General features: G+C 46.0%; 1 protein-coding gene across 2 annotated transcripts in view; it reads left to right on the top strand.

Annotated features, from left to right (window-relative positions):
• Positions 1-23,473, top strand: part of FUBP3 (far upstream element binding protein 3) — a 40,651-nt gene extending 17,178 nt beyond the window's left edge. Inside the window, exons 6-19 of one of the 2 annotated variants that reach the window (XM_074923478.1) lie at positions 226-297; positions 1,035-1,092; positions 3,721-3,883; positions 4,774-4,872; positions 6,826-6,930; positions 7,325-7,427; positions 8,102-8,202; positions 9,450-9,591; positions 14,346-14,506; positions 15,359-15,432; positions 15,935-16,011; positions 20,059-20,130; positions 20,848-20,975; positions 22,076-23,473. In XM_074923478.1, the coding sequence (XP_074779579.1) occupies positions 226-297; positions 1,035-1,092; positions 3,721-3,883; positions 4,774-4,872; positions 6,826-6,930; positions 7,325-7,427; positions 8,102-8,202; positions 9,450-9,591; positions 14,346-14,506; positions 15,359-15,432; positions 15,935-16,011; positions 20,059-20,130; positions 20,848-20,975; positions 22,076-22,084 (1,364 nt within the window). In that variant the 3' untranslated portion in view covers positions 22,085-23,473. The remainder of the gene's footprint in view (positions 1-225; positions 298-1,034; positions 1,093-3,720; positions 3,884-4,773; positions 4,873-6,825; positions 6,931-7,324; positions 7,428-8,101; positions 8,203-9,449; positions 9,592-14,345; positions 14,507-15,358; positions 15,433-15,934; positions 16,012-20,058; positions 20,131-20,847; positions 20,976-22,075) is intronic. The other variant, XM_074923479.1, reaches the window with a different exon arrangement.
• Positions 23,474-26,387: the final 2,914 nt, after the last annotated feature.

Genomic DNA, 26,387 nt, shown 5'->3' with positions numbered 1-26,387 from the left:
AGGCTTTTCTGTTTTGTTTTGCTTTTCCAAGCAAATAGAATAACTTTTGGCAGTATTTTAATGTTTTTCTGCTATGATAAATTTGGTCATGCTGTGGATGCCTCTTCTGCAATCCTGGAGTCAAACCATGCCTTCATAGATAGCTGCAGTGGAGTAAAAGGGGGAAGGTGCTCTGCAGTTACTTAGAAAAATGGTATGTTCTGATGCTTATTGAACTCATTTCAGTAATCGGCAGGGGAGGAGAACAGATCTCACGGATTCAGGCAGAGTCTGGCTGCAAAATTCAAATTGCTCCAGGTAAGAGCCTATTTGTATGGCGGGTGAACAGGTTTTAATGTTGAAGGATGTGTCATCTTTGATCAGGCCACTCTCATGGCATGTCATCACCGTTAACAACTGATCTGTACTAGGCTGATGTGCATGGAGAGCTGTTGTGGGACTGACCTCCCAACTAGCATAGAAAATGGGCTTGTCGGGTGGTTTGGGGAATGAAACAATGAAGGAACTGTCTTTAACCAATGGATGGGTACAGTGCAAAGGGACAATCCGTGTTGTACTTAGACCTGAAATTGCAGCTGTTGAGTTTTCTCCTGGTGGTACCACTTTGCTCAGATTTGGGGTTTGTCTCTCTAGTCTGGTCAGCTCCAACTCCTGGCAGAAGATATTTCAGGAGGGTGACAGCAGCTCTTTGTACAAATCGCCTTGCACTGAAAAAAGGGGACCAACCATTTGTTCTGTGCTAGTGCCTGTTTGCTTTGGGGAAGACTGTAATGCAGAGCTCTTTGGGAAACAGTTGATGAATGTAATCTAAGTTCTTAGCCCTTCCATTAATTGTTGGGGAAGGCTTTAAAAGAATGCAGACATCCAGCAAATCATTTAAAATATGTTGACCCTGGATGTCTTTGAATTCATTGATGTGCTCTGTGTACAGGGGGATGGTGCTTCTGTTAGTCCTTGATAGTTACTGAAACAGCTGCCTTTTTTTTTTTTTTTAATCCCATATATTAAAAGTTTCCTTCTTGTTTCCTTTGCAGACAGCGGTGGGATGCCCGAGAGGCCCTGTGTACTCACTGGGACGCCAGAGAGCATTGAGTGAGTTCTGATTTCATTTGTCTACTTTCTCCTTCTCTCTCTTTTCCCTAATGCTGTGCTCTGTCAGTGGTGCTACTTCGTTAGCCATACCAGCAAATATTGGCCTAGAGAAACTTGAGGGTCTCTGGAGCATAGAACCTCTTGGTCTGATGCTTTAAACTGTGCACCTCAAAGGCTTTTTTCCAGTTGCAGTTTGAAGCCTCTGCCGAAATTTCCATGGAATTCCCCTCCGCAGGGCAAGGTTGCTCTTAGGGCACCTAGGATGCAGTTTTCTAACTGCAGCTTTCCAGGATACTGAGCTAAGCTGTGGAAGGGCACTTCTCTTCTCCCCTTCGCTTCCCTACTCCTATTGAGATGACCATCCTTCCAGCTGAAGAAGGGCTGCATGAGGCCTCCAAAGCCTGTCGGTGCCACTCCAGAATAATCTGGAGGTGTTGGTGTTGTTGCAGAGCAGCATGAGGCCCATGGGTGTGCTTGGCTCTGCATCGCTGCCAACCAGAAGCAAAGGACTGAACCAAAGTCTTGAATTCTGATCCCTGCATGGTAGAGACATGTGGCCAGCCAGCCAGCAGGGATTTCTACTCTTTAGGCCTATAGAAACTTTAGGGACAGTGTTTCCTCCCTCCCCCTTCCCAGGAGCTGAGTTTGAGACTCTCACAAACCAGTTGAGGACCTCTGCTGGAACTGGATCCAGGATCCTCAGGCTTACAGGAACACACTTAACATATGGAGCTGCTCTTTCTCTCCCCAGCCTTTGGGTAGGTGGGTTTTTTAAAATCCATCTGGAAATCTTTGAGTTGCATTTGATAGTGAAAATACATGGGCGCAAAGACTGTCTCTCTAAAGAGAAGACACTCATCATTCTTCCATTCCTAAGAGATCTAAAGGTACTTAAATCTCCTTATTCTACCATAATACTGCAAGCAGTGAGCCAGAATAAATATAATTGGCAAGCTCACATTAAAGGGCAGGCAGTGTATTCTTGCCGATATTGAAGTGCTTTTTTCCCCTATAGCAAAGGATATTTCAGAACAAGAGCAAAATATTAAAAAGCTGGGATGCCTGATGAAATGCAGTTGGGGGAAAATGGGGGAGAGCTATAGTTAAGACTTCATGGTTCTGAAATAAGCAGTTAAATGTAGTCATGTCCAAGGCTGTCTTAAAATATAAATAAATAAAATAAATAAAACTGAGAATACTCATTGTGTGAAGCAGAACAAGGTGTTGAGGACATGGAATTAGGTGAAATTTGATTTACTTTTGTGCTGAAATTCTTATCAAATCGGTTGTTTGAACTATTTTTTTCAGGCTACATGTAGAAAAGGAAAATGAAGTAAGGAAACCAGTGAAGATGTCAGACTTCTTTGGGAAGGGTTTTGTTTTCCATTAGTTATATCCAGTGGCAAACTAATAAGGTTAATTTCCAGGTGACCCCTCCTCATCTGAAATACGTTGTGTATTAACTGTTGTAGTCTCTATATTGTTACTAAAAGAACTCTATGCAAAATATGAAGGTAGATGAATAAAACCTCTTAAGACTCTTCCAGAGTATTTGAAGTGGGCTCCCAGAAATGCCATTTTTTGCCTTTTGTGAGAGAGTCAGGAGGAAGCAGTGCTCTGATCTGTGTGCAGCCTCAGATCACCACCCTCTGAGCTGTCTCGGGTGAATGTCTGCTTGCGAGGGATGACCTTCTGCTGTTCCTTCAAATAGCCAGAGAGAAGCCAGCCCTCCCAGGGTGCCTGATAGGGCTTGGTGTGAAGTGGAGAGAGGGGAAGATGCTGCTTTGGGCTGAATAGGGAACCGGTGACTTTCTTCTACCTGCTTTGAGAAGGGTTGTGCAAGAAGGGCAGGGAAGGGATGTGTTGGTACTAGGAGTCTTCAAGCTAAAGGGAGACCCTGCCAGTTACCTCTGACGTGCTAAAGATTTTTAGAGAAGAGGTATTTAATTTCCCAAATGCTTCTTTGTGTGTCTCTTCTCATGAGGATTAGAAAAACCCAGTCTTTCACTGGTTGTGAAGTATCCTTGGCTGCAGTATCCTTGCCTTGCTTCATGGTGTAGCTTCAGCACCTGCTGCTTGGGGCAGAGGCTGTGTTAGAGCAGTGTTCTGGTGCTGCTGGCAAGAGCAGGCAGAGCCAAGCAAGGCACTTGCCTGTGACTGATCAGAGAGTGGTTAACCAGTGTGCTGTGGCAATATCAGAGCAGTGTGTGGTTTTTGTCTTGACCAAGAAGAACAGAGCTTGAGTTTTACCAAATATTGTATGTATGTTTTAAAAAGTGTAGAAAAGTGTAGAACCTAGAGCATCTTCATTCAAATTAAGCACCCCAAATGCTATAGCTCAACTATTATCCTTAACTTCCAAAGAGGTCAGAGCATGCTTCTGCTCTTCCTTCTTTCTTCCCCTTTCAAAAATCAAACTGCTTATAAGTAAACATGATAGGGGGAAAAAATACATCAGAGGTGTTTTTCTTTTTTTAAAAAAAAGCAAACATTGTGCTAACTATGGTTTCCTCCATCTTTTCACTACTTCTCCTCTCCCCAATCGCTTCCCATTCTGATGGTTCCTGGTCTCTTGGTCACATGGAACAATGTTGTCTAATGGTTGTTTCCCTCGATTCTTTTCCAAAGACAAGCAAAACGGCTACTGGGGCAGATTGTAGATCGCTGTCGGAACGGACCTGGTTTTCACAACGATGTTGATGGCAACAGTACGATTCAGGAGATTTTGATCCCGGCATCCAAAGTGGGTCTAGTCATCGGCAAAGGAGGTGAAACAATAAAACAGTTGCAGGTGCGCAAGATGCATTTACTTTAGGGCTCTCTTCCCTACTGCAGCTTCTCTAGATCAACAAGAGCGTGCTGAAATGGAGAGCCTTAAATGCTCTAACCTTCTACAGCAGGGACTACTCTTCTGCCTTCGGAGAGCTGGACTCAAATCCAATCTTGTTTTGCAAACAAAATCGGTTTGTCCCCAGCTACGCATGTAGTGGAGTTTTGCCAGAACTGTGAAAGAAACTAGTGTGCTTTAGATGATAACATTTGGTGCGTGCTGATTAGGAGGGGATCCTTGCAGCCAAGAAAAAGCCCTGCCTAGTCTGCTGCTGCAGTACTTTTTAATGCCAGCCATGCTGTTGTAGAGTGCTGTGCTTCTCTTTTGTTGCTGATCTGTGATAAAGCTGACGTGTGTCGTCTTTTTTTTTTTCCCTCATCCCACCCCTTTCTAAATAAGTGTTGTGTATAAAACTACATTCCTAGACATTCTTTATTCCTCCATCTGGTACAAGTTTTTTAAAGACCAGGGGGTTTCACAAAAGCACCTGGGTCAAAAATTTAGGTGTTTTTGAGTGCCCTGATTAGGCCTCTCTCATCCAGTAGTTTTAAGACTGGTCACTTAATAACTATTATATGCAGACAGTTACAGATTTTTGGAAATCAGTTGTTGAGGTAGAGGGTTTCTCTCTGCAAAGGATTCAGCTATTTGAGAACTTCAGGAGTAGCACACTTGCTGGCAGTTCTTTACCCTCTAGGACTGTTACTGAGCTTGTGCTATAATTACCTGTGAAGAGCTAAAGTAGCGTTCTGTGAAGCTGCTGATTTGACCTTCCTAATGTTTAGTAACCAAAATATAGTCCCTTGTTTTAGGGACTGTGCTTAGCAAAGTGCTCTGTGCTTTTTCTTCAGGAGCGAACAGGTGTGAAAATGATTATGATCCAAGATGGTCCGTTGCCTACCGGAGCTGATAAACCTCTCCGTATTACTGGAGATGCATATAAAGTACAGGTATGTAATAAAAGTAAGCAGTTGCCCCAGAGAACTGAGGAGAAATTTAAACTTTAGCGTCTTTGTGAGCATCTAATGAAGCTGAATCCAACTGTAACAATCCTTGCCGGTTTTGTTTGTTCTGTAAGGTTGATGAGGTTTGAGTAGGGCAGGTTAAAACACAAGACTAGCAAGTGCTGGCTTGTTCACAGGGTAACCTAGGAGCTCTCACTCCCCATAGATATTAGACATGGGTAGGAGAAGAGCTGAGGAGGGTTTGGAGAAAGTCACTTTGAAATGCTTTGCAGTCCATGTAGCAAAAAAATTACGTTACTTGAGCAAATGACTAACTTAATCGCACCTTTGAGAGAGTTTTTTGGGAAGGTTCACTATCTCAGACAGCCAATTGACGCAGGTAATTAAAAAAAATAATCCCATGACAACTCCTGAAACCAAGGGGTTTGCTTAGTGTTGGTACCTCAGTCTCCTTGTGTCAGGGTTCTAAGGATATGTTCATACCTGCGGTTCAAAGCAGAAACCCATGATCAGCTGGAGACTGGAAGGTTGCAGCGTGATGGAAGCGCTTGAATTAAAGAATTAAAGTTTAACTGTGGCATGTTCCACTTCTCAGCAAGTGCTTTTCATACCTTGCTAAGTACTTTAAATCTAGCTTAGCATTCCTGTCTCTAATAAAAATAGTTCTGTTTCATAGGATCTCCCTAATCATAAATTGCTGCAACAGTTGATGTTGCTCAGGGATGGTACGTTTGGGTTGTATTTTTCAAACATCTTATTGCAAGTGGGCTTTTAGATTTAATTTTTTCAAAAGTCTTATTGTGGAGGCACAGATGAGCAAAAAGTAGTTCAATGGCAGTCTTGCTACTTTTAACCAAATCATACTTTTAAGTACTGCTGCTTTCCAGGTGGCAGCTTCTGCCCTGCGAGATTTGCTGTTGTCACGTTTTCCATGCCATAAATTGTGCCAAGCAATCGTGGAGACTGCATAGGCTGGAAGATCTTTGAGGCGTTTAGAAGAGTTGAGCATGCTTAGAAAGCACTTAAGCTTGATGAATCCTTGGGTTCAGTGGGATTCTCTGGATGCTGCAAGAGTGTTTCTTAACTCTGAAATCTCCATTTTCCTTATTTTTCTCTTGGCATCTCTTAAATGTCTTGAGTTGTTTCCTTCTGTAAAAAGTACCACAGGGGGATGGAAAATATGTAAAAATGTGGAAGGAGTCAGATCCACCAGTGTCCCTCAAACTTGGAAATAGAACCAAAATGTCAAAAGCTTGACTGGTAATATATAGAAACAAAGGCTTTGGTTTCAACTTGTAGGCTTTTTTTTTTTTAAATGGTGACTACTGTTGATTTATTTCCAAGGTACACTTTTACTAGCTGGGCTACATGAAAGCTTGTGAATGGCCTTGAGGGCTGCAAGTAGCTAGGAATAATATTCATTTGTCTCAGAAAATGTCTTGCTGGATTACTGCAGACACGGGCTTAATTTTTCTAAGTGTCAATAAGCTCACTACTGCCCACCTGCCTCCTTGGTGCCTTCTCTCTAGCTCTTAATGGATGTGATCTCTGCTAAGCTACTACAGTTTCTGCCTTACTATATTGGTTTCAATTCTGTACAGTAGGAAAGGGCCTTTACTTCCTTTAATTCAAAAACAAAAAACCCATCAAAGATACTTTGAAAGGTAAAGGGCCTTTTTTTGAAAGACTGAAGGAAGCAATTCCACACAAGAAGCTGCCACCTTGCACACTTGGCAGGTTTTGTCAGACGTGGAAGATGCCATCAAGAACAGATCTCCATTGCTGTGGTAAAAGGAACTCTAAATCAGAATGCTGTTTCCCTTAAGCAGATGGAGATCGCTTTGTCTGAAGCCTGTTCGTTAGCCACTATTGAGGCCCTAACACCAAGATGGCAAGCAGAATAATTTTAAGCTAACTGTAACTTCTTTCCCCATGTAGCAAGCGAGGGAAATGGTACTGGAGATCATCCGAGAGAAAGATCAGGCAGACTTCCGAGGCGTACGCAATGATTTCAGTTCTAGAATGGGAGGAGGCAGCATAGAGGTATGTTTTCTTCACGAGTACTCTGCTAACCTCCCTGTGGGATGGGTAGTGGGTGGAAGTCATCAAATTGCACATGTAACCTGTAAGCATATTTCTAAATGTATTGTGTTTTGTTGCCAGAAGAGTGACTCTGGCTGCAAAGAAGAGGAGTTCTCATGGACTCCCAGATGGCGCTTTTCTAATTGTCTTTTTAAGCTGCATTCTTGTAGTGCAGAGTTCATTTAGCGGGGAAGGAATTTGTGGCCACATGTTTGTTTTTCTTAAGGGATGTGGTTCTGTAGCCTGGAGCTGCTTAACGTGACCTGTCCTCATAGTTAAGAGCATCTCCTTGTAAAATCAAGAATAATTCAGTCTAGTTCTCTGAGCTTTCATACTGCTTTGCCTTTCCCATCAGGTTTCTGTGCCCAGGTTTGCTGTTGGAATTGTGATAGGAAGAAATGGAGAAATGATCAAAAAGATTCAGAATGATGCTGGAGTTAGGATTCAATTTAAACCAGGTTTGTGTGAGGATGGAGAGCCATTACTTTCTGAACAGTGTTCCAGCTTGGGATTGCTAAGGTGAATCTGATCTGAGGTTACAGCGGCTAGGCCTTCCTAACTTAGAGGTGGATTGTGTCTCTTTCTGAAAACGTTTTAAATATGATGTGCTGCTTCCTTTGCACTTTCTGTTTTTCAGAGAATAAGATTATATACAGCTCATTTGCAAACATTAGATGTCACAACAGTCATGTCTTGAGTGGTAATTAAATGGATAAACAAAATGACAATAACAAAACCCCTTTTATTTCCTGTTAAAGAATTCTCCTTCAGGACATTAAAGCCTTTGGGGATCAGGAGTTGATTAATTCTAAGTAACTTTCTCTGGGTCCTTGGCTGTCTGATCACCTATCAAAGCTGCCTTTGTCCTCTTAAAATTATATCAGTCTCTTTCATGGCTTTTTGACATTGGAAAGTGGTGCCTTTTAAATGCTGTTCCCTCTGCAGTGTGGGTTGGGATTTGGTTTCTTTCAGTCCATGGAAGAAGGGCTGAAGGCGGAGGGAAGAGGTAGCTCTTTGGGGTAGTTATGGTATGTGAAAATGCCGTTAGCAGTGGTGGTGCTAGAAGGAAGCTTTTTGTTGGTGGGTGGATATTTTCTCCTTTTAATTTAGGCTTTGCCACCTCTCTTCACAGATGATGGGATTAGTTCTGAAAGAGTCGCACAGGTCATGGGCCTTCCCGATAGGTGTCAACACGCAGCACACATCATCAGCGAGCTCATTCTCACAGCACAGGTGGGTTCTGGAGGCTCTTGGGAGGAAGGTGCTTATATGGGAATGTAGTCTGCATGCATGTGGCTCTGTGGATAGATGCCACCATCTGAAGAACAGCAGTGTTAAATTTTCCCTCTGGTGGGCCACGCGTGCTGCTGCCCAGGACAGAGCTGTTGGGTTTGTGGGTTTGTTTATTTGTGTTTTTTAAAGTAATACGGGCTAACTGAACTATGGGAAGTCCCCCATTCTGAGGCACTCTTATGAGGCCTCATTGTAGCTTCATGTTTACCCCGTGTTTAGTTGTTCTTACGTTATTTGGAAACAGCGGCCTGATGGAATGGAGTCCAGCAGCAGGGTGAGGCAGTGACGGGAGGCTGAGTAACACGTGGACAGCAGAGCTTTAACAGTGCTCCGTGGTGCTTCCTCCAGACTCTGGTCTTCTGGTCCAGTGGCCAGGGAAGGCAGCAAGTGCTCACGTATGTGGTCACTGTGCTCTGAGAAAGAAACCAACATAACTGCTTTTGCCAAGGGCGAGAATAACAAAAATGGGTGCACTCACCAAGGGGGTTGTATATTCCCTTTGTATTATGAGAAGTAAAGATGTTAGGTCATTCCAGACTGAAAAGCTGAGCATGATTTGTCCATCAAGGGATAGGTCTTGATATCTCTTCTTGCCCTGCAATGTGGTTTGAATACTTGATTCCTTTTTTTTAATAATCCACTTAAATTTTGAGGTTTGTCATGATAGCCTCTGGCTGCCTGTGGTCTTTTGGAGAAATCAGTTACCCAAAATAGGTATGTCCTTTAAGTGTCTTTGAACTTAAAAGCTTCCTTTGGAAGTTTTAGAAAATGTGCATTTCAGCTGAGTAATTCCAGCAGTTCTTTAAAGAATGACACTTGAAAGGGTTTGGAAGCAACTTCTGTGTGTGTCAGTACCAAGATCTATTGGTTGCTCTGAGGGAAAGCTCCCATCATAAACTAAAAGTCCTTTAGTAGTTGATACTTATTTATAGGTTTATTTCAGCAGATATAAAGGCATGCATTTAAAATATATAAATATCTTCCTGAGTCAGGAAGGCAACTGTAACCTACATTACTTGGCATTTCTTTAAAGTGCTTCCAAATCTTGAATGTGAAACTGAGGTCCAAGAATATCTTAACTCAGTGCCATTGATTATAATGCAGTTTAACTTACCTTGCTTTATTTTGGTTTTAATGTGCATTGAGGCCAGCAAAAAACCACTGATGCAAATTTTTTGCCTTCCAAGGAACGAGATGGCTTTGGAAGCTTGGCTGTTGCCCGAGGAAGAGGTCGTGGCCGTGGGGACTGGAGTGTTGGAACACCTGGGGGCATGCAGGAGATAACCTACACTGTGCCAGCCGATAAGTGTGGTCTTGTTATAGGCAAAGGTAGGTCCAGTGACACTAAATACTCGAGCTTGCAATCTTTCTCTCTCAGGTTGGTTGCGTTCTTGTTGCCTGACAGTGAGGCTTTGGAGTTTTCTGTAATTGCAGGTATTTAGTGGCTGGTGAATGCAGCATAGGAATAAGCTATAAGCACTTGTGGTTGTTTTCTTTGTGGTGCTCTCACTCATAATTGTACTCTCCAGGCCCTTGTTCACAATCTGTAAGAGAGGCTCTTCATGCAGAGCTGTCAAGTAAGCTTGTTATAACAAGCAGCTGCCTGAGAAAAGGCAGGTTCATTTGTGGATTCTTTTTATAGAGAATTCATTTAAAGGACAGTTTATCAGGGACAAGCAGAACAGTCATTTCGTCATGCTGGATTTCTGTGAGTGCCATGTGATAAAATGGAAGGTCTCTGAATGTGGTAATGACAGTAGCTGCACACAGCCACGTACCTGAAGTGTGTGATGAATAAAGTGAAGCAGCGGGGTTTGTCTGTATCTGAGCCTGTCACAGAGCAGGCTGGCACACCTTGTCTTGCTCAGACAAGCATGTTCACTGCCATGCAGGCCCCTTGGCTGCCTTAACTGTTGAATCTCTTGTGCTAGGGAGATGGACAAGGAGTCATCTGGCCTTCCTGTCGAGAACCAGTACAATCCCAAGACAGTTATGAAACCAGAGCATCAGCAGCAGTCTCAGTGTGTAATAGAGCATGAGCTGTGGGTCGGGTAATGGCAGGACTTGGGTTACAGCCAAGAGCAGAAGAGCGCTCTTGCTCTGAATTGTTGTGATGCTTCTGAGTTAATACACTGATGTATCAAAGGAGTTGTATTTAACTTTTCTATCTGCTTGGTTCAGAAAGAATGACATATGCCTTAACTGGTATTTAAGTAATCGCAGTTGGCTTTTAGCCTCAGCAGAGGTGAGGTGAATAGAGTAGGGACAGATTAGCCGCAGCAGTAGAGGAGGCAGAGACTTGAGGGCATTGTGCCATGTTTCAGTGGCATTTAGTTTCCTGCTGGGCCAGAGTGAGCTTGTGATGAAACGTGTTGTGGCCTCTTTCCCCTGCTGCACAACCCTGCTGCATCTCGTTTGTTCCCTTCCATGTGTCTGGCCCCTGTAGCACCCTCAACTCCTGCCTTATTGGACAACAAGGGACACAGATACAGGACACAAGCATGTCAGCAGGGTATCTGTGGTCATTTTCAGATGGTGTTCTTTGCCATAAACCTGTTCACAAACCTGAAAACTTCTTTAAATGTGAAAAAACACCTGTCCTCATTATGCAGAAATTGCAGTTACTATGCTTGATCTCACTGAACAGTCCAGTTGGGCAAAAGATCAAGCAAAGCACATTTTAAGCCCACGGGTGAGAGTTATATGTATGGAAAAATCAAATTATAATGAAACTTTATTGCTGTATCCATTAGTCATCCTTAATAAAGGATCAGAAAAGGTCACTTGTTGTTCAGCAGTGCACTGAAGTGGAGCATTTGTGACTACAGAGAGCACTGTGTGCTGAAAAGATAAATGCAGGTAGTGGAGTTGGATGTCCTAGCATTCAAGTGCAAGGCCAGGCACAGGCTCGCTGTGGGGGTGAAGGGTAGCTTTTTACTTTTGTTTCCACAACAGCAAAATAGGGATTCTTACCCAGCCAGATCAGAAGCTTTCTGGAGTGACTAATTACTAGTTGTATGGTGATTTGAGTGCTTGTAGCTTTGTAATACTACCTTGTAATCGGTGTTCTTACAGTGCCTATGCTCTTAGTCTATTGCAGCCTTCATTTTTGTCAAGTGAGTGATGGCTGTAGCACTGCCTGTCAGGGCCTGGCCCGGGGTGGATGCTCTGTATTCTCTGTATGTTGATGTGAGACACCTGATTCTTATTTCCTCTCCCACTGCCTGTGGGGAGGTGTAGGAGAGAGGGGATGTGAGTGGGCTTTTCTTAAGTGACCAACTGTAAAACCTTTTCTCTCCTCTCTTTCAGTTTCTGATCATTTTCCAGCTTTTTTTTGCCTTTTTTTTTTTTCTTTTCCCCTCACTGTGGTACAGAACTTGGCTGTTAGCCTCCTCTGTAAAAGCTGGCCGAATCCTGCAGGCATGTGCAGTTTGGTCTCTGAGGTTTGCACCCAAGCAGGAGGGTATCCCGGCCCCCTGGGTGTAGTGTATGTGATGTGCCCAGGTGACTGCTGCTGTTCTTCCACCTCCATGTCACCACGCAAAGGGGGGAAAAGAGGGGAAAAGAGGGAGATGAGGAAATTTCTCAGGTCAGTTTCTGCAGCATGTATGATAGAAGATCTAGGGCTCTTTTCTTGTGGCCATCATTTCTCAGCTTGGGACCATGAGCCTGTATGAGCTGAGAAGAAGTCTGCGGCTCCCTGCAAATCCTGTGCGTAGCTTTTTCCTCTAGAGGGTGGGTAGGTGCAGCTTTTCTTTTCTGAAAGACTCGAGGAAGGGTGGAGACGAGTGCCATACACATGTCAAGCGCTTTCTCTGTTTGGTGGTGCTTGGAAACAAACCACAGCCTCTCTGGGCCCCCGCTGGATTTCCATGATAAATACAGCAATATTGACAGATAACGTGGCCGGCCTGGCTCTTGTCAGCTCTGCCTTTTAACAGGTTTGATTAATTGCTTTACGATTTCACGTCCAGCTGGGGGGCCACTCTTGGATCACTTCTGCCCCCCATCAGGTAGAAGAATGGAGCGGGCTGCTGAATGCGTCTCTAGACAGCCACCATGTGCCGAGTGGGTCACCTCATTATGGGGGAAAATGAACTCCTTCCGGCACCAGGCAGCGTCGTGGTGACTGCGTCACTCCCTTTGCACGCTCTGGAGCCTGAATTGGGGTAGCTTAGGTGGGAAGGAGCACTTTGAGTGCCAGACTGGAGGACAGGGAGGAGAAGGCCACCAAGTCCTGGTACAGGAGGTGGGAACTTGCGGCTCTGATCAAACCAGGAGTGCCAACTAGTTTGATCCTGCAGTATAGTCTAGGAGGGAGCTGATGTGGAAACAGCCCCAACAACTACCACCTTACTGCTGAATGCTAAGTGGGGAAATGATTTGAAATCTGTATTCTCCTCACTTTTAGTTTGATGAGACTGGTTTAAATTTTAACGCCCTTTTGGAAAGAGAAACCTAGTCTGCTGTGCAAGTAGCAAGCTGTGGTTATGCCTCTGTCACACAGTGAAGAAGTTCTCCCACTCCTTCATGATCCAGAGTGATAGGGTCCTATGTTTTCGTTAAGCGGATGAAGTGGCTGTTCATTCAGATCTCACCTTAGTATGTAAAAACCAGAGCCTCAAACAAGTCTGCATCAGACAAAAGCATTACATTAAAAAAAAAAACAAAAACACCTTGGTTTTGAAACTTCATCTTACTGCTTTCCCATGCTTGACTGAAAACAAGTGGCTTGGCTTTTGGCTGCACAGTACAATCGCTGTTGTCTGCCCAGGGATGTGACACGATTATCTTTTGTTAAATGCATCTTCAAAAATTCATTTAGAAAGAGTTAATTGCCCTTTGGCAACTTTTCCTCCTCCCTTCCCCAAGAAGGCTTTAAAATGTTAAAAAGGTCACGAGTCCATTACAATGAAATGAACAAGTGTCTGCAACATCCACAGTTTGTTTTGAAGTTGTGCTGGATGTATAGAGATGGAAATGTGAGCAAAATTGAGGAGATTATTTTTGGACAGTCTTTTTAATTAAAACCGAACAAAAATCTCTGGTTCGTTTCCTTTGCTCTTTCCTGCTTGCTGTATGTCCTTTTGGCTGGTGATTTTTGGTTTGTGATTTAAAAGTTGTAAAACCCCTTCCTTCCCCACATCCTTTAATTTCTCCAGTTGAGTGGAGCTGGTCTGTAAGTTGTGTGAGCTTCCAAAGGAAGAATTGAACCATTGTAACATTGGCTGAGGCTTTTGTTAAGCAAATTTCATTAAGAGACCGGGACCTAGCAGGTCTTCAGGAAATCAGATCTACTTTGGCTGGCCCTGCTGCATCCTGCTCGCATCCTGCTCGAAGCACTGCTGTGCTCTACTGTATCCAGATGGCCAGCGAGCCAGACATGTTCACTGCGTGCACAACTAACTCTGAAATAGTGGAAGGCTGCCTGGAATCCTGCACTGCTGGGGCTGTGTGAGGGATGCGTACGCCGTGGTGGGAATGGGAAGCGCGTGGTAAGCGGAGACTTCTCTGAGGGAATGAGCTATTGAACAGCACATGATTGTGAGAAAGCTTAAGCTTTGTTTTTAAGCTACAAGGTATGTGGCTGGTGGCTTTTTGCCTTAGTGGAATGAAATGTCTAGCAATGAAAAGAAAGCCTCAAGAAAAATCACGTTTTTGTCACAGGTGACTTTTTTTCTGAAGAATTGTGAACAGCTCTGCAAAACCACTGGAATTCAGTCAGTACACTTTGACAAAGCAGCATCTGCTTTGTTAAAGTGTATCTCAGCCATGCTGCATTTTGTTAGGAGCCGAGCAATGCACACACAGGGGGACTGTGTATTCTTAAAACAGCACCATCCATGACCCCAGAAACTGTTGCAGTAGCTCAGTTTCAGGTCATGCTGATGAGGTGGTGTAAAGGAGCGACACGAGCTCAGGTACTGTGATTCCTTATGCTGTTGCCATCCTCTGCCCACCTCCCTTGAGGCATGCAGGAGGTAGTTAAAACTATATTCCATTACTAGAACCAGACTTTGGTGTGTTTTTATGTAAAGAGATGCTGAGTATCCCTCCTTGTGTCTTGGTTTTCTTTTCTTCAGGTGGTGAGAACATCAAGAGCATAAATCAGCAGTCGGGAGCCCATGTGGAGCTCCAGAGAAACCCACCTCCAAACACAGACCCTGGAGTACGAATATTCACAATCAGAGGAGTTCCCCAGCAAATTGAACTCGCTAGACATCTCATAGATGAGAAAGTTGGTGTAAGTTCCATCTCTGTTCATCTTGGTCTGTCTCTTTCAGGTGTGATGTTTTAGGTACATGTAGGCCTGGACTTACAGGATGGCACAGAATATGCACACCTGTGTTATTTAGCTTCAAAACCATTTGCTTGTTAGCAGCTGCTTTGAACTTTGATGGCCCTCCAGCATCTATTGGAGTAATTTTTGATGTGGTCCCAGAAGGATCTGACTGTTTGCTGACATAATCAAGGCTAGTGTGCAGCTGTATGAGAGGGAAGGACAGCAATAATAAGGTATGAGAAGGCTGTCAAATGAGATTTTTGAAGGAAAGACAACAGTGTCACTATGTGAGAATGACACAATCCTGGCATCATCATACTGAAAGTAACACTCAACTCCTTGCTTCAGTAAATCCAGGATGACTTTTATCTTCTGCTTAATGCAGTGCTGTGGTATGCTTAATAATGTCAGGCTGGAGTACTACTGAAGGGGGTGACTTGGGTAAAAGGAAGTTTGGAGAACAGTGAAACGAGGCATAGTAAAGCTGAAAAGCAACCTTTGTGCCAAATTGCCTGAGAGGAGAAGGCTTGATACCAACCTTGGGATCCAGACTATTCAGAGGAAAACTTCCATCTGTGCCATAGTCCCATTAGCCCCTTTGTGGGCTGGCCGGAGTTGCTTTTGAAGCTGGGCTCCTGGACTGTGCTGACAGTCCTGAGAACTTCATCCTTGGAGAATCAGTCACTTCTTTCAGGTGTTGGGGTTTAGTGGAATGTGGCCCAGCCTGTTGTCTTCCCCTTTCTTACTGCTCATGCTAGCTGCCTCCATGCTGCGCTTAGAGCTGGCATTAAATATTTGTGTCTTCTGTGACAGGGTACCAGCATGGGTGGACCTGGAGGATTTGGTCAAAGTCCGTTCAGCCAAGCACCCGCTACACCTCATCAAAAGTGAGTTTCTCCGTCTCCTCATGGATGGGCTGTGGGGAATGGCTGGGAGCTATAAAAGCAATGGAGAAGAGGGTGGAGGTCCATGAAGGGGTGGTGTGTAAGCAGAGCCTTTGGAAGATTGAGCATTCAGAAGCAAGTGAGATGAACCCTTTAAGCTTCTCCACAGGAAAGACTTTTACCTATTAAATTATAAACAAGGTGGGTATTGGCATCTCCAGAATTCCTGTCTCTAGGGCAATGAGAGCATGGAAAGAAGCCTGAACTGCCCACTGCACAAGGAGTGCTGTGCAGCACCATGTGTTTTCATCTTGGCTGCAGAAACAGACCGGTGTCAGTGCAGTTAGCACTCACACCTACACAGTTCCCTTTTGTTCCCGTGTTCACCTGCTTGCTCTGCAGTCATTGACCATAAGTAACAATTCGGCTTCTGTAGGCAGCCTCCTGTATACGGCTTGTTCAGTATTTTATTGTCTACCTCAACGTGCCTTTTTGTCCTCTGCAGTGGTCCTCAGGCGTTCATGACGCAGGGTTGGGGCAGTACCTACCAGACGTGGCAGCAGCCTGGGCAACAAGTCCCAAGTAAGTGTCTAGGACCTGGGTTGGAGAAGGGTTGGTGTTCCCTTTGCAGTTGCTGCTTCCTGCCTGCAAGATGCAGGTTCAGCCGTGAGACCACTTGTGTGAAAACAGCAAAAGAATTTCCTGAGCAGAAGAGGTGTGTGGAGGCATGCTGTGGTGTCTGAGCTCAGGATAAGCTGAAGCCCACTGAAAACTGTAATGCCTTTTGTGTGCTTAACTGCTTACTGCCTGTTTCTGCTCTCTTTGTGTAGAAACCTGGGTGTTGCTGTTCCTCTCTAACAAAAACATTTCTGCCTTAGGCTCTCTTCTACCCGGATTCTCCAGGCAAGCACTTGCCAACCCCACTTCCCCCTGACAGGCACATCGTGTCTCATGGAGAGCCCTCCCATTTCTTTGTTCTTCACCTTATCAGTTCTTGCTTATTTTCTTTTTTAAATGTTCCATATGAGTAGTTCTCACTGTTCAACTCCCAGTCTGATGGAAGGACTGGGAAAGGAGATGTAGAAAATGGAAGAACACATAGACAGGGCTCCTATTCTTGTTCACCCACACTGGCTGTAGTAGCATCCCCTTGTATCCTTCTGGGAGTCGATGAGAATTACTCAGCCTCCACAGTGCTAAATGCTGTTTTCAAATAAATAATTAAAAAAAAAAAACCAACCAATGTATACATATCTTTAGTCATGAGTTCAAAAACTGGACCCAGATCACTGCTACTGCTGGGCTTTCCACTTTAAGCCACCAGCACTGAGTCAGGCTGGCTGATACTCCTCAAGTTTTGAAGTGTCATTTCTTCCTAAAAGCCTCTTTAGTCAAAATTCAGCAGGTTGGAATGGGGAGTCCCCCTTTTCAGGATATTAGCAGTAATAAATGCTGATTGTGATGTGGATAACTGCATCATCCTGTGTGTTCAACAGCCAGAGTAACTGTTTGCCTTAAACAGCAGATTCATAGTCTGCTTGGTAACCTCAAAGCCCATGTCATGCAATGGGCAGTAATGTCCAACAGACACTTCTCAATCACAGTTGTTTAGGAAATAAGAATGTTTTTAATGGCCTGGTCTTGTGAAGACTAAAGCTAAGCACCAAAAAGTAAGTGTGTTTGGGTTTAATGACAAGTGCTTTTCAGTGCTAAGGCTGATTTAGCAATGAAATAGATTATTAACTTCAATATAAATTCCATTTCTTTGAGGTGTCTGAGGTAGAGGAACCATTGGAGGAGCAGTGCCTGCAATTATACTTGTGATTCCTTGTAACACTAATGACATTTTAATGTTTATAAAATTGTGCATTTATGAAATTTGGAAATCCTCAGTGCTGCATTGTTAGTGTGCTTCTAAAATGTATGCTACAGTAGGACATAGGAACGCTGCATAGGAAGAGTGTGTTAAACTTAAAAAAAAAAAAAAAAAAAAGGCTGCTGGAAGAGTCTTGCTCCTTAGCAGTTACAGTCTAAAAATCATAACTTTTCCTTTGAGCTCTAGGGACTTGTAGTCAGTAGTTCTGTTTTCAGGACAGCAAAATGCAGTGGTGGGCTTGAAAGGACTTTTTTTTTTTGTACAGGAGTGGAATAGTAGGATACTGAAGAAGAGTATTTTCTCATTAGCTTTTTTTTACAGGAAAAATTTCCAATCCTTTCCTGTGCACCCCCAAGAGCACTGGACTTCCCTGAGCTTAGGCAAGCAGAGCAGTCAGTGCAGCAGGGAAAGCTCTACAACAGATGTAATTTTTAGATTCCCATAAAGCCTTTGAATAAATGCCTGTGAAATGCACGTTGCTATTTGCCTTGTGAGATGCCTTTAGAAATTCACCTTAGTAACTTGTCTTCATTCTCACCTCCCTGAAAAGTCCTCTTATCCTGCCCATCAGCCACTAAGAAAGATAAAAGAATCTTCCTTCCTGCAACATGTAGACACGTCTCAATCTCACACCTTGTGGCTTTGGAGCCTTGTACAAGAAGCACAGACCCTTTGAATCCCCCAGTTACTGACAGTGCAGCTTGTACCCCAGTGGTGGCTGTTTTGCCATGAGTGTGTCAGGCTTCTGGTGGCTCCCACGACCAGCGAAGCATCCTGCCCTGCCATCACCCTTCCCCTCTATGGGTTTAGGATCACAATGCTGTGTTTTGGGGGCAGATGTTTTATTTCTGCTGTTGAACGTGATGGAAAATGTTGGCTCTCTAGTTCCATGTCTACTTAGGATCCTCCATGTTCCTGTTTGTAGCCAGGCATACTGAAGGCAGTCTTGGTAAGGAGAGAGGACAGACAAGATAATGCTGTGCTTTAAGCAGCCTCCACCGCTTTCTTCTGCCGCAGATCACAGTGGTACCCAGTCAGGCCAGGTGGAGTTCACCAAGGCGTGGGAGGATTTTTATAAGAAACTAGGTAAATACCTGCTTTTGCACTTTAAGTTTTCATTTGAAAACAGTCTTGTGAAGGGGCCCTTCCCCGAGTGCTGCAGCCTGTTTTTTCACAGCCCTGCTGGCCCTATCAAAGAGCTGAGTCTTCCTCCGAGCAGCCTTCCTAGGGACAGGCTCGAGAGTGCCCTCCTTGTGGGAGGAGGGGCAGACCCCCACCCCCTACACATGTATTTAGATTTTAATTACTTCCCCCCATCTTAAATAAATTAACTGGCTGGGGAAACATTTTGCTGTGAAATGCATTTAGCTGCGTGTCCTTTCAGCCTGCTGTGGACTGTAATTCTCCTAGAAGAAAAGGCATTGAAGGAGGTCCTTTGTTGGCATTAGCAGGTGGACAGTTGAGGCAGCCTTGACCTCTGCCAGAAAAGGTCCTGACTTGTAGCGTTGGTCAAGTCTTTTAACCCGCTTTTATGCCCCTGGACAGGACACTGCTGCCCTGTTCCCTCCACCCACTTCACACTCGCAGTGTATTATTTTCCCCCTTCCCCCCACTTCAAAGCCCCCCTTCGGCCGGCGTCGCGGGGCCGGGCTGTGTGCGGAGCACAGGCGGTTGGATGGGCTGGGGAGAGCTCTCCTCCACGTGTGTCTCCTGTCCTTCCCTGCCGTCCCTCGCTGTGCCTGCCTCTCTCTGCAGTTTTCTAATTGCTGTGTTTTCTGTTCAGGGCTTTTTTTTGTTTGCTGTGTGTCTCGCTGAGGGCTCTTTGCTCTAACTCTTAAGGGAAACGTGGGCATCCTGCCTCTGCACCCCGCTGGCTGGACCCTCCCCTGCAATAGCCCTTAGACGTGCTGGATTGAAGGTGTCTTAGTGCTTCAAAGAGGAGGAGTCTGTGCTAGGCGAAGACCAAGGTTTTGGGCTCTGCGAGGTCTCTCCGTGCAGGCGTTGGCTTCTCAGCGCAGTCCGGAGGCTGCGCCACAGAGCCAGTCGTGGCTGTTAGGAGGGTGTCATGGGTGCCTCTCGGGGCGGTGCTGGGGGCAGGTGGAGCTGCCTGTGCTTCGTGCGGGACTCCCAGCTCCCTGCGGTCCTGAGGGCTGCAGCCAGTAGCAGTTTGGCTGCCCTGGAGCTGTCTGCTGGGGTGGATGCGCTGGAGGCTCGTGTGTGGGCACGGTATGTGGATAGGCACTGCCCACTGGGGCTCCCTCAGATGTCATCCACTGATGAGAGTTGGGGTGAAGGATGTAAACCACTGAAAGCCAAGTGAGATGACTTAAAACACGGCTGTTTCCTCAGCAGCTCCGTGGCTGGAGGTCGAGGTGACAGGTCTCAGTTCTGTTGGGCATTTCAACCCTCCATCCCTGTGCTGGATGTGAGTGGACTGACAGCCTGGGGGGGTCGATGTGCAAACTGAGGAGTTCCCAGCCGCTGTGCTTTGGCTTGAGCGGGTCCCAGCAGGGGGGAGACTTGGCTTAATGCCCTTTAACAGAGCCTAGGTAAGGTGAAATCAGGAACTGGAGCTTTTCCTCGGCTTTCCCCAAACTGAAGATGCCCAACGCTGTAGAAAGGTGGAAGCAGAAGTGTGAAGTCTGGGCAACTGAGGTATATCCAGGGCCTGCCTAGTGGAAAGGTAGATGTCACTGGCTGGAAACTGTCACCTGTTCCATACTGACGTGCCCCTTGTTGTCATCTTTGCACAGGCCAACAGAGCCAGCAGCAGAACAGCCATCCCGATTACAGCAAAGCATGGGAGGAGTATTTCAAAAAACAGAGTGAGTGAAACAGGGTTATTGGAGATGAATCAACTCTTGTTACAGACAGAGTTAACTCTAATCCGATGACTTGCGTCTCCATCCCCTGCCGTTATCAGCTTCCAGTCCTCTGCAGACCCCCTCTCCTCTTGGTGGTGGTGCGCGTAGCTCTCCCGCTGCAGGCTCTCGGTTGTGCCGTCCGCTGTCGTGCCGCGGGAGAGCTGCTCCCGTTGAACCACGGTGCACCTCGTGCCCACGTTTGCGGTTGGCCTGCCTGGGGGAAATGTGGAGCACACCAAGAGCTGATGCTAACAGAAACCAGAGAGCTGAAGCTGGGTTGTTGAGAGGGCAGGAGAGCTCTGCACACGTGGGAAAACATGGGCCTGGCTTTCTCTGCTCCCTTAAGCAGCACGTGATGCCGACTTCTGGATTTGCTTTTGGCGCTGTGCTGCTGGAGCCTTCGGGCCAAGGAGGAAGGGTGCAGGCTGTCAGCCTGTCCCTGCGGCAGCGGGAACGGTCTCTTGGTGCTTTGTGGCTGCTGTCGGCTTGTCACTTGCAAGCCAGCTCAAAGCCTGTCCTGTCGTGTCCAAACAGCAGATAGCCAGTGTTGCTCTCGGATGTCTGCAGCTGTTGGAAGGGGGCTGGCTCTTCTTTAAGCTTTACGAAAGGAGATCCTAAGCCTAGGCTCGGTCTCACTGAATTGCTCATCTCTCCCTTTTTTCCCTTCTTTTCCTCCAGGTCACGCTGCCAGTGCTGCTTCTCAGGCAAGTTCCCAGCCGGACTACACGATGGCTTGGGCAGAGTATTACAGACAGCAGGCTGCCTACTACGGGCAGACACTAGGGCAGGCTCAGGCCCACAGCCAGGTCTGTATTCATGTTCCCTGAACCCTGCTGCTCTTTCCCGAGGGGAATTGGGTACACTGGCCTTGCCCTGGTGTGTGGAGACTCTGCTTTGGGTTCACATGGTGAAGCAGAGACAGTTTTGTGGCGGGGGAAGTGATCGCAGAAGTGTTGTCTCAGCATCAGAGTCTTATTTCCCTGTACGGGGTAAGGGTTTTTTTGGGAGAGGACTGGGGGATTATTTGTTTCTTCAGGGGGGTCTTTCCTGATAACACTCAGGCTGTTTTGTGGTTTTGGGGAATTAAAGTGAAGGGAATGGTGGGACCAGGCTGGCGAAGCAGCACAGCACTGACATGTTGTGTGAGCTGGGACCGTATGTGCAGGCTTTGCCTGTTTTCTCGCAAGCTTTGTGCTAGGGAAGAGCTGGGGAAGGAGCGCCCTGTCCTGAAGGGGAGCGGAAAACTGTTGAAATATAACTTAGATTAACCAGCTGCCAAGTAAAATCTCACCTCACCTGTCGCTCGGACCATCGGAGGGTTGCGTGGTCGTACCCACAGGGCTTTCCCGAGCGCCGGGTTTGCAGAGCGAATGTCGTGGTATTTGGCAAAAGGTCCGAGCGCAGCACGCGTACACCTCCGAGCGATCAGAGCTGCTCCCCACTGAACGGTGTTTTCCCTGCAGCTCCTCGGAGCAGAGGCAGCTCTGGGCGCAGCAGTGCGGGGAGCCAGCACCGTCCCCGGGCAGCTGCAGCCTCTGCGGCAGCGCCGAGGTCGAGCGGGGCGAGGCGGGCGCAGGAACCGGCGCTTGCCGCGGGCGCTGGCCAAGTGTGACCTGGAAGCGATGATAAAAGGCAGTTCTCTTCATTCCCCTCTCAAAGTCTGGCCCTCCAGAGAAGAGAGATCTTGTTCGATAAGAGGCACAAACTCCTGGCAGGAGAGCGCGGGGACAGCGGGCGTTAGGGCAGAGATCGCTTCGACAGCGGCTTGAGGCGCCCTTCGAGGTCTATATCTGCGCGGCTGCGACGGGGATGGGAGACCTGGCTCTGTCGGGGGAGGAGGGTTCAGCAGCTTCAAGAATTTGCTGCCGCTGAGTAACTTTTCCTTTTCCCCCCCCTCTCTCTCTAGGAGCAGTAGAACAAGGTCCTCGTGGCAATTTTTTTTTTTTTTTTTTTCTTGGAATCATTGTGGAAGAAAACCTTTTTGTAACAGAGGTTTCTAGATTTGCAACATTTTGATGAAGACTTTTCTGTTTGTTTGTGAAACACTAGTTGTAGGATAATCTATACTGAACTTTTCTAAGAATCAGGAACAATTAGTAATGTACTAAACTTATGGACATGCTGGTAATTTTGTTTCCAAATTTGTAAAAAAAAAAAAAAAAAAACCAACCTCCGGGATTCTTTTTGGAGAGAAGCCAGAGAATTTGCAGGCACCAAAATGCACCCCAGAGCTGTGACATTTCAACATGTGGTTTTTTTGTGTGTTTTTTCCTTTTAATTTTTGATCTTTTCTGTTGCAACAGAAAGAGTGGCTTGGAAGTCTTAGGTGGTATGTAACAAATCCTAAAAAGAAAAAAAATTTTTAAACAGTATTTAAATATTCTTAAATATGTAAATTCATTAAATGTTTTACTTCTAATTTCTTGTATCTTGGCTGTCTTTGATTTTATTGCATTTTTTAAAAACTGAACTATGATATGTATTGTAATTAATTATGTGAATTCTGTATTGAGACAGTTACTGTTTTGCTGTCAGGCGAGTTATGGGCGGGGGGGCATTTTGTAGGGTTTGTATAATTTCTAGAGTCTAAAGGGGTAATATAAAAATGTGTTAATTTTTTTAGCAATACATTTTTTCATGTCTCCATTGCTAGTTGCATTTATGTATCTAAGACCTCCAAGCTTGTTTAAAAAAAAAAAACCAAAACAAAAAAAAGAAAAAACTTTCCTCTATGCTCTCAGAAATATAAATACTGTTATTTTTAATATTAAAATGAATCTGCTATTAGTACCTTTAACAAACACTGTGGAACATAAAACCATATAAAAGGTAGTAACTATTTTTTAATTCCAAGGTGTTTTTTGCTTTTTCATTTCTTTTAAATATTTTCTTATCTAATATTTGTCAAATTACCTAGAGAAATAAATGAATCTAGTATTAACCACAGTATGCGCTAAATAATTTTGATTTAATAAAAGGGATAATATGATTTCCAATGTTTACTGTAGTGTTTCTTGTACAGATAACAGTGTATTTTTAAAGGAAAAACGGAACTGAAGCTATTTTTTCTTGCATTTTTAATTGCCCTGCGGGACATTCCGTTTTGAAATGTACTGAAGTTACTGTTCTTGGGTTCTTTCCTTATTTTTCCTTATGCTTGAAATGTCTAACTATAAAGAAACGCAATTGGATAATGTTGAGCATGGTGTTTAAAAAAAAAAAAAGTGTTCTTTTTATTTGACTGACAGTTGCATTTTACACTCTATATAATAAAATTTCCACAAGGTGTCTTGTGGGTGAAGTATTTCCCGTCTGGTTTGCTGAGTTCGCTCCCTCTCCCCCGCAGACCCCGGCTGCTCTCGCCGTCGTGCTCGCGCTGTCGCCCGAGGAGTTTGGGATGGTCAGTGAAGTCAGCTTGAGCCTTAATTCTAGCGAAACTCTTCATGTCATGTCAGAGCGTCTCCTGGCACCGTGACACGGAGGCTTTCCGCAGTAAGGTGCTGTAACGGTCACTGTTTGGGCCAGAAAGATGTGTTTTAATGGAAGGAAGTTTTCTATCAGTGGAGGGGCACAGCTCTACAGCTGCGCAGACGTTTTATTGCTTGTCGAGGAGGCGGCAGCCCCTGCTTTTAATACCCTGAACTTGTTGCTCTTCCACAACTTTCTTTGTGGCTGCATCAGTCCAGGACTCGCCCTCCCCACAGCCGGGGTCGCTGGAGCAGCGCTGGCCCGGGGCGGCACAGGGGTGCTGGGGGGGACGTGCCTCCTGCCCTTCTCACCCCTTAGATACCTTAAGGAGCAGTAACTTGCGGTTGTGTCCAGGCCCAGTTTGGTGATAACTAGCTCCTCTGGCGATCCATTTCTTGTAAAATGTGAGTTTTGTGCTCCTCCAGCCTAAAATAGCACCGTCCACTGCTCCCCAGCCAGCTGGAGGGGAGTTACGGCCAGGGGGAGGGAGGGAGGGAGGGAGGGAGGGAAGAAGATCCCATCTGCAAAGCTGGGAGCGGGAGGCTTGTTGAGAGCCGGAAGAAAAGGAGATGTAGCGTCTCTAAATATACCTCCAGAGAATCAAGAGAGACATTGAAAGATGGGATAGTAAAAGCCACTTGGAAAGAGGGAAGAGGGGGGAAAAAAGGCCTAGAGGAGGGCATAAAGGCTGCTGATGGGAATTGGGAGCGGGCATTACCGAGAAGACTTCCTTCTAATTCATCTTCCAAGCTCTGTGCCAAAACAGCATTTGGCATGGTTCACAGGGAGCAATTGTGTGATAATGAACCCTAAGGTGTCCCTTAATTGAAGACTGAGTATTACAGATTGTGCCAATAGTCGTAAATGGCACAGGATTGTGGGAGGATGCATTTTCTTAAATGTATCTGTAAGTACAGATTAGTGAGTCTCCCCAGTGAAATACCCATACTATAAATTATGGAAATATCTCTTTCTGATGCAACCTTTTATTGAGGGGGTGGGGCAGCAAAAGAAATAGTTTGCAAGCCTTTGAAATTTGGCCTGTCATTAAGATGGTGCCTGCAAAGCTGGGTTTTCATCAGCAGTCTGGTGTCCTGGAAGGCTAAAGTGCTTGAAACGTTACCAAGTTCAGCAATTTGTTTTCCATTATTGCTGCCTGCTCGGGGCGGAGGGGCTGCAGCCATTAAACTTCTTGCTGTTGTGAGTCCATGCTGGGCTGGAGAGGGGCAGGACAGGAGGCGAAGAGCTGCCTCGGCACCTCACGAGGAGCTGGTGAGCTCTGGGTTCCTCCAAACCCCGCTCCAGCCCTGCTGCCACCCCAGTCTCTGGCTGCCAGGGGGTGCTGGGCAGGGGCGTGGTGGTCAGACCCTCCCCTGGGCACCTCGTGTCTCCTGCCTCAGGTGGGTTGTGCAGTCCAGAAGCTGCTGTGGTGCCTTCAAGCCAAGTCTGTGGCCTCTAAAAGAAGAACCAAGTCTCCTGCTCAGCTCTGGGCAAGTTTAATCCTGGAATAAAGTGGATTAAGCACTGGTTTAAGCATTACTTTTCTCAGCAGGGAGGGTTTGTTTGCCCCTGGGGCAGGAGCGTTGGACACCTCGAGGTGCGGGGCAGGTCCCCAGGGCACCGTGTCGGAGCCAGCACGTGGGCCGTGTTGAGGGCTTTGAGCTCTGCGGACAGTGGTGGGGACCGGGCAGCCTTTTCCTCCTCGCAGGGGGCCGGCGCCTGGCGTGGGGCTGTGCCCAGGTGCTAATCCTGGGGGTCAGAGAGGAACAACTGCCAGGAGAGCTTCGGTTTGGGGAGCGCTCTGCCCCGGAGCACGGGGTTAAAAGCCGTCCCAGGTGAGTGCCCCAGAGGGAGGTCGCTTGCCCCAGCTTCTTGTCTCCTGCTCTTTCCTACCTCCTACAAATAACGTTCTTTTCTTCAAGCCTGATTCCTTTCCCAAGGCTTTGGCACAGACACACGATGTCTTCACCCCACTCCATGAATCCATCACAGTTATATTTAGCAGCGCGTCTGTCACAGGAGGACACAGGTGTCTCGGCCCCGTGTCCCACGGAACCGCCGGGGCTGTGCAGCACCTGCCCCGCTCTTCGGGCACAGACTCTTATTTCTAAGTACAAATTTACTGCGGCCCTTCTGCAAACCACTTCTGAGCAGCGGCCTGAGAAAGCAGGTCACTAAAGCACCTCGTTGGGTTCGCGATGCCTCTGATGCTCTCCTGTGCTCTATATTCGGTGTGTCTGGCCAGGCAAAGGCTCTTTTGGGAGCAGAAGGGAGACTTTAAGATAGTCTAAAATACTTTCTTGAATTTTGCATGATTTGAGAACAAACTACATCACAGACATTGCAAGTTAAACCAAAATGATTATTGAAAGAGACAAGCAGGCGTGGGACTTTTTTTTCTTCCCCAAGTATTAAATATTTAATTGCATTAGAGCAACAGTGTATTTACAGTAAGCTGGGTGGGTGACGAGCGGCATGGCCGGAGGGATTGCTCGTGGTATTTTAATGTGAAGCTTTTTGACATGATGTGGATATTCATGAGATCCCACCTGCGCTGCTGCTTCTCCTGCAAACCCCCTTGGTTCATCTCACTCCTGGGGGATTTTTGGGGCTGTTGGTGCTTGTAGGGTTGCGGCACAGGGTGAGGAATTGGGATCTTATGGTGACAGATTGTTCCTATACGGATAAAGGTGTGGGTGTATCCTGTCAAGCAGCACAGGATTTTTATTCTGTGTAAGGATTTAGCCTTC

The sequence above is a fragment of the Athene noctua genome, chromosome 20, assembly GCF_965140245.1.
Source record: "Athene noctua chromosome 20, bAthNoc1.hap1.1, whole genome shotgun sequence".
NCBI classification, from domain to species: domain Eukaryota; kingdom Metazoa; phylum Chordata; class Aves; order Strigiformes; family Strigidae; genus Athene; species Athene noctua.
Note: the sequence above shows the minus strand (reverse complement) of the source record. Positions and strands in the feature narration are given on the sequence as shown.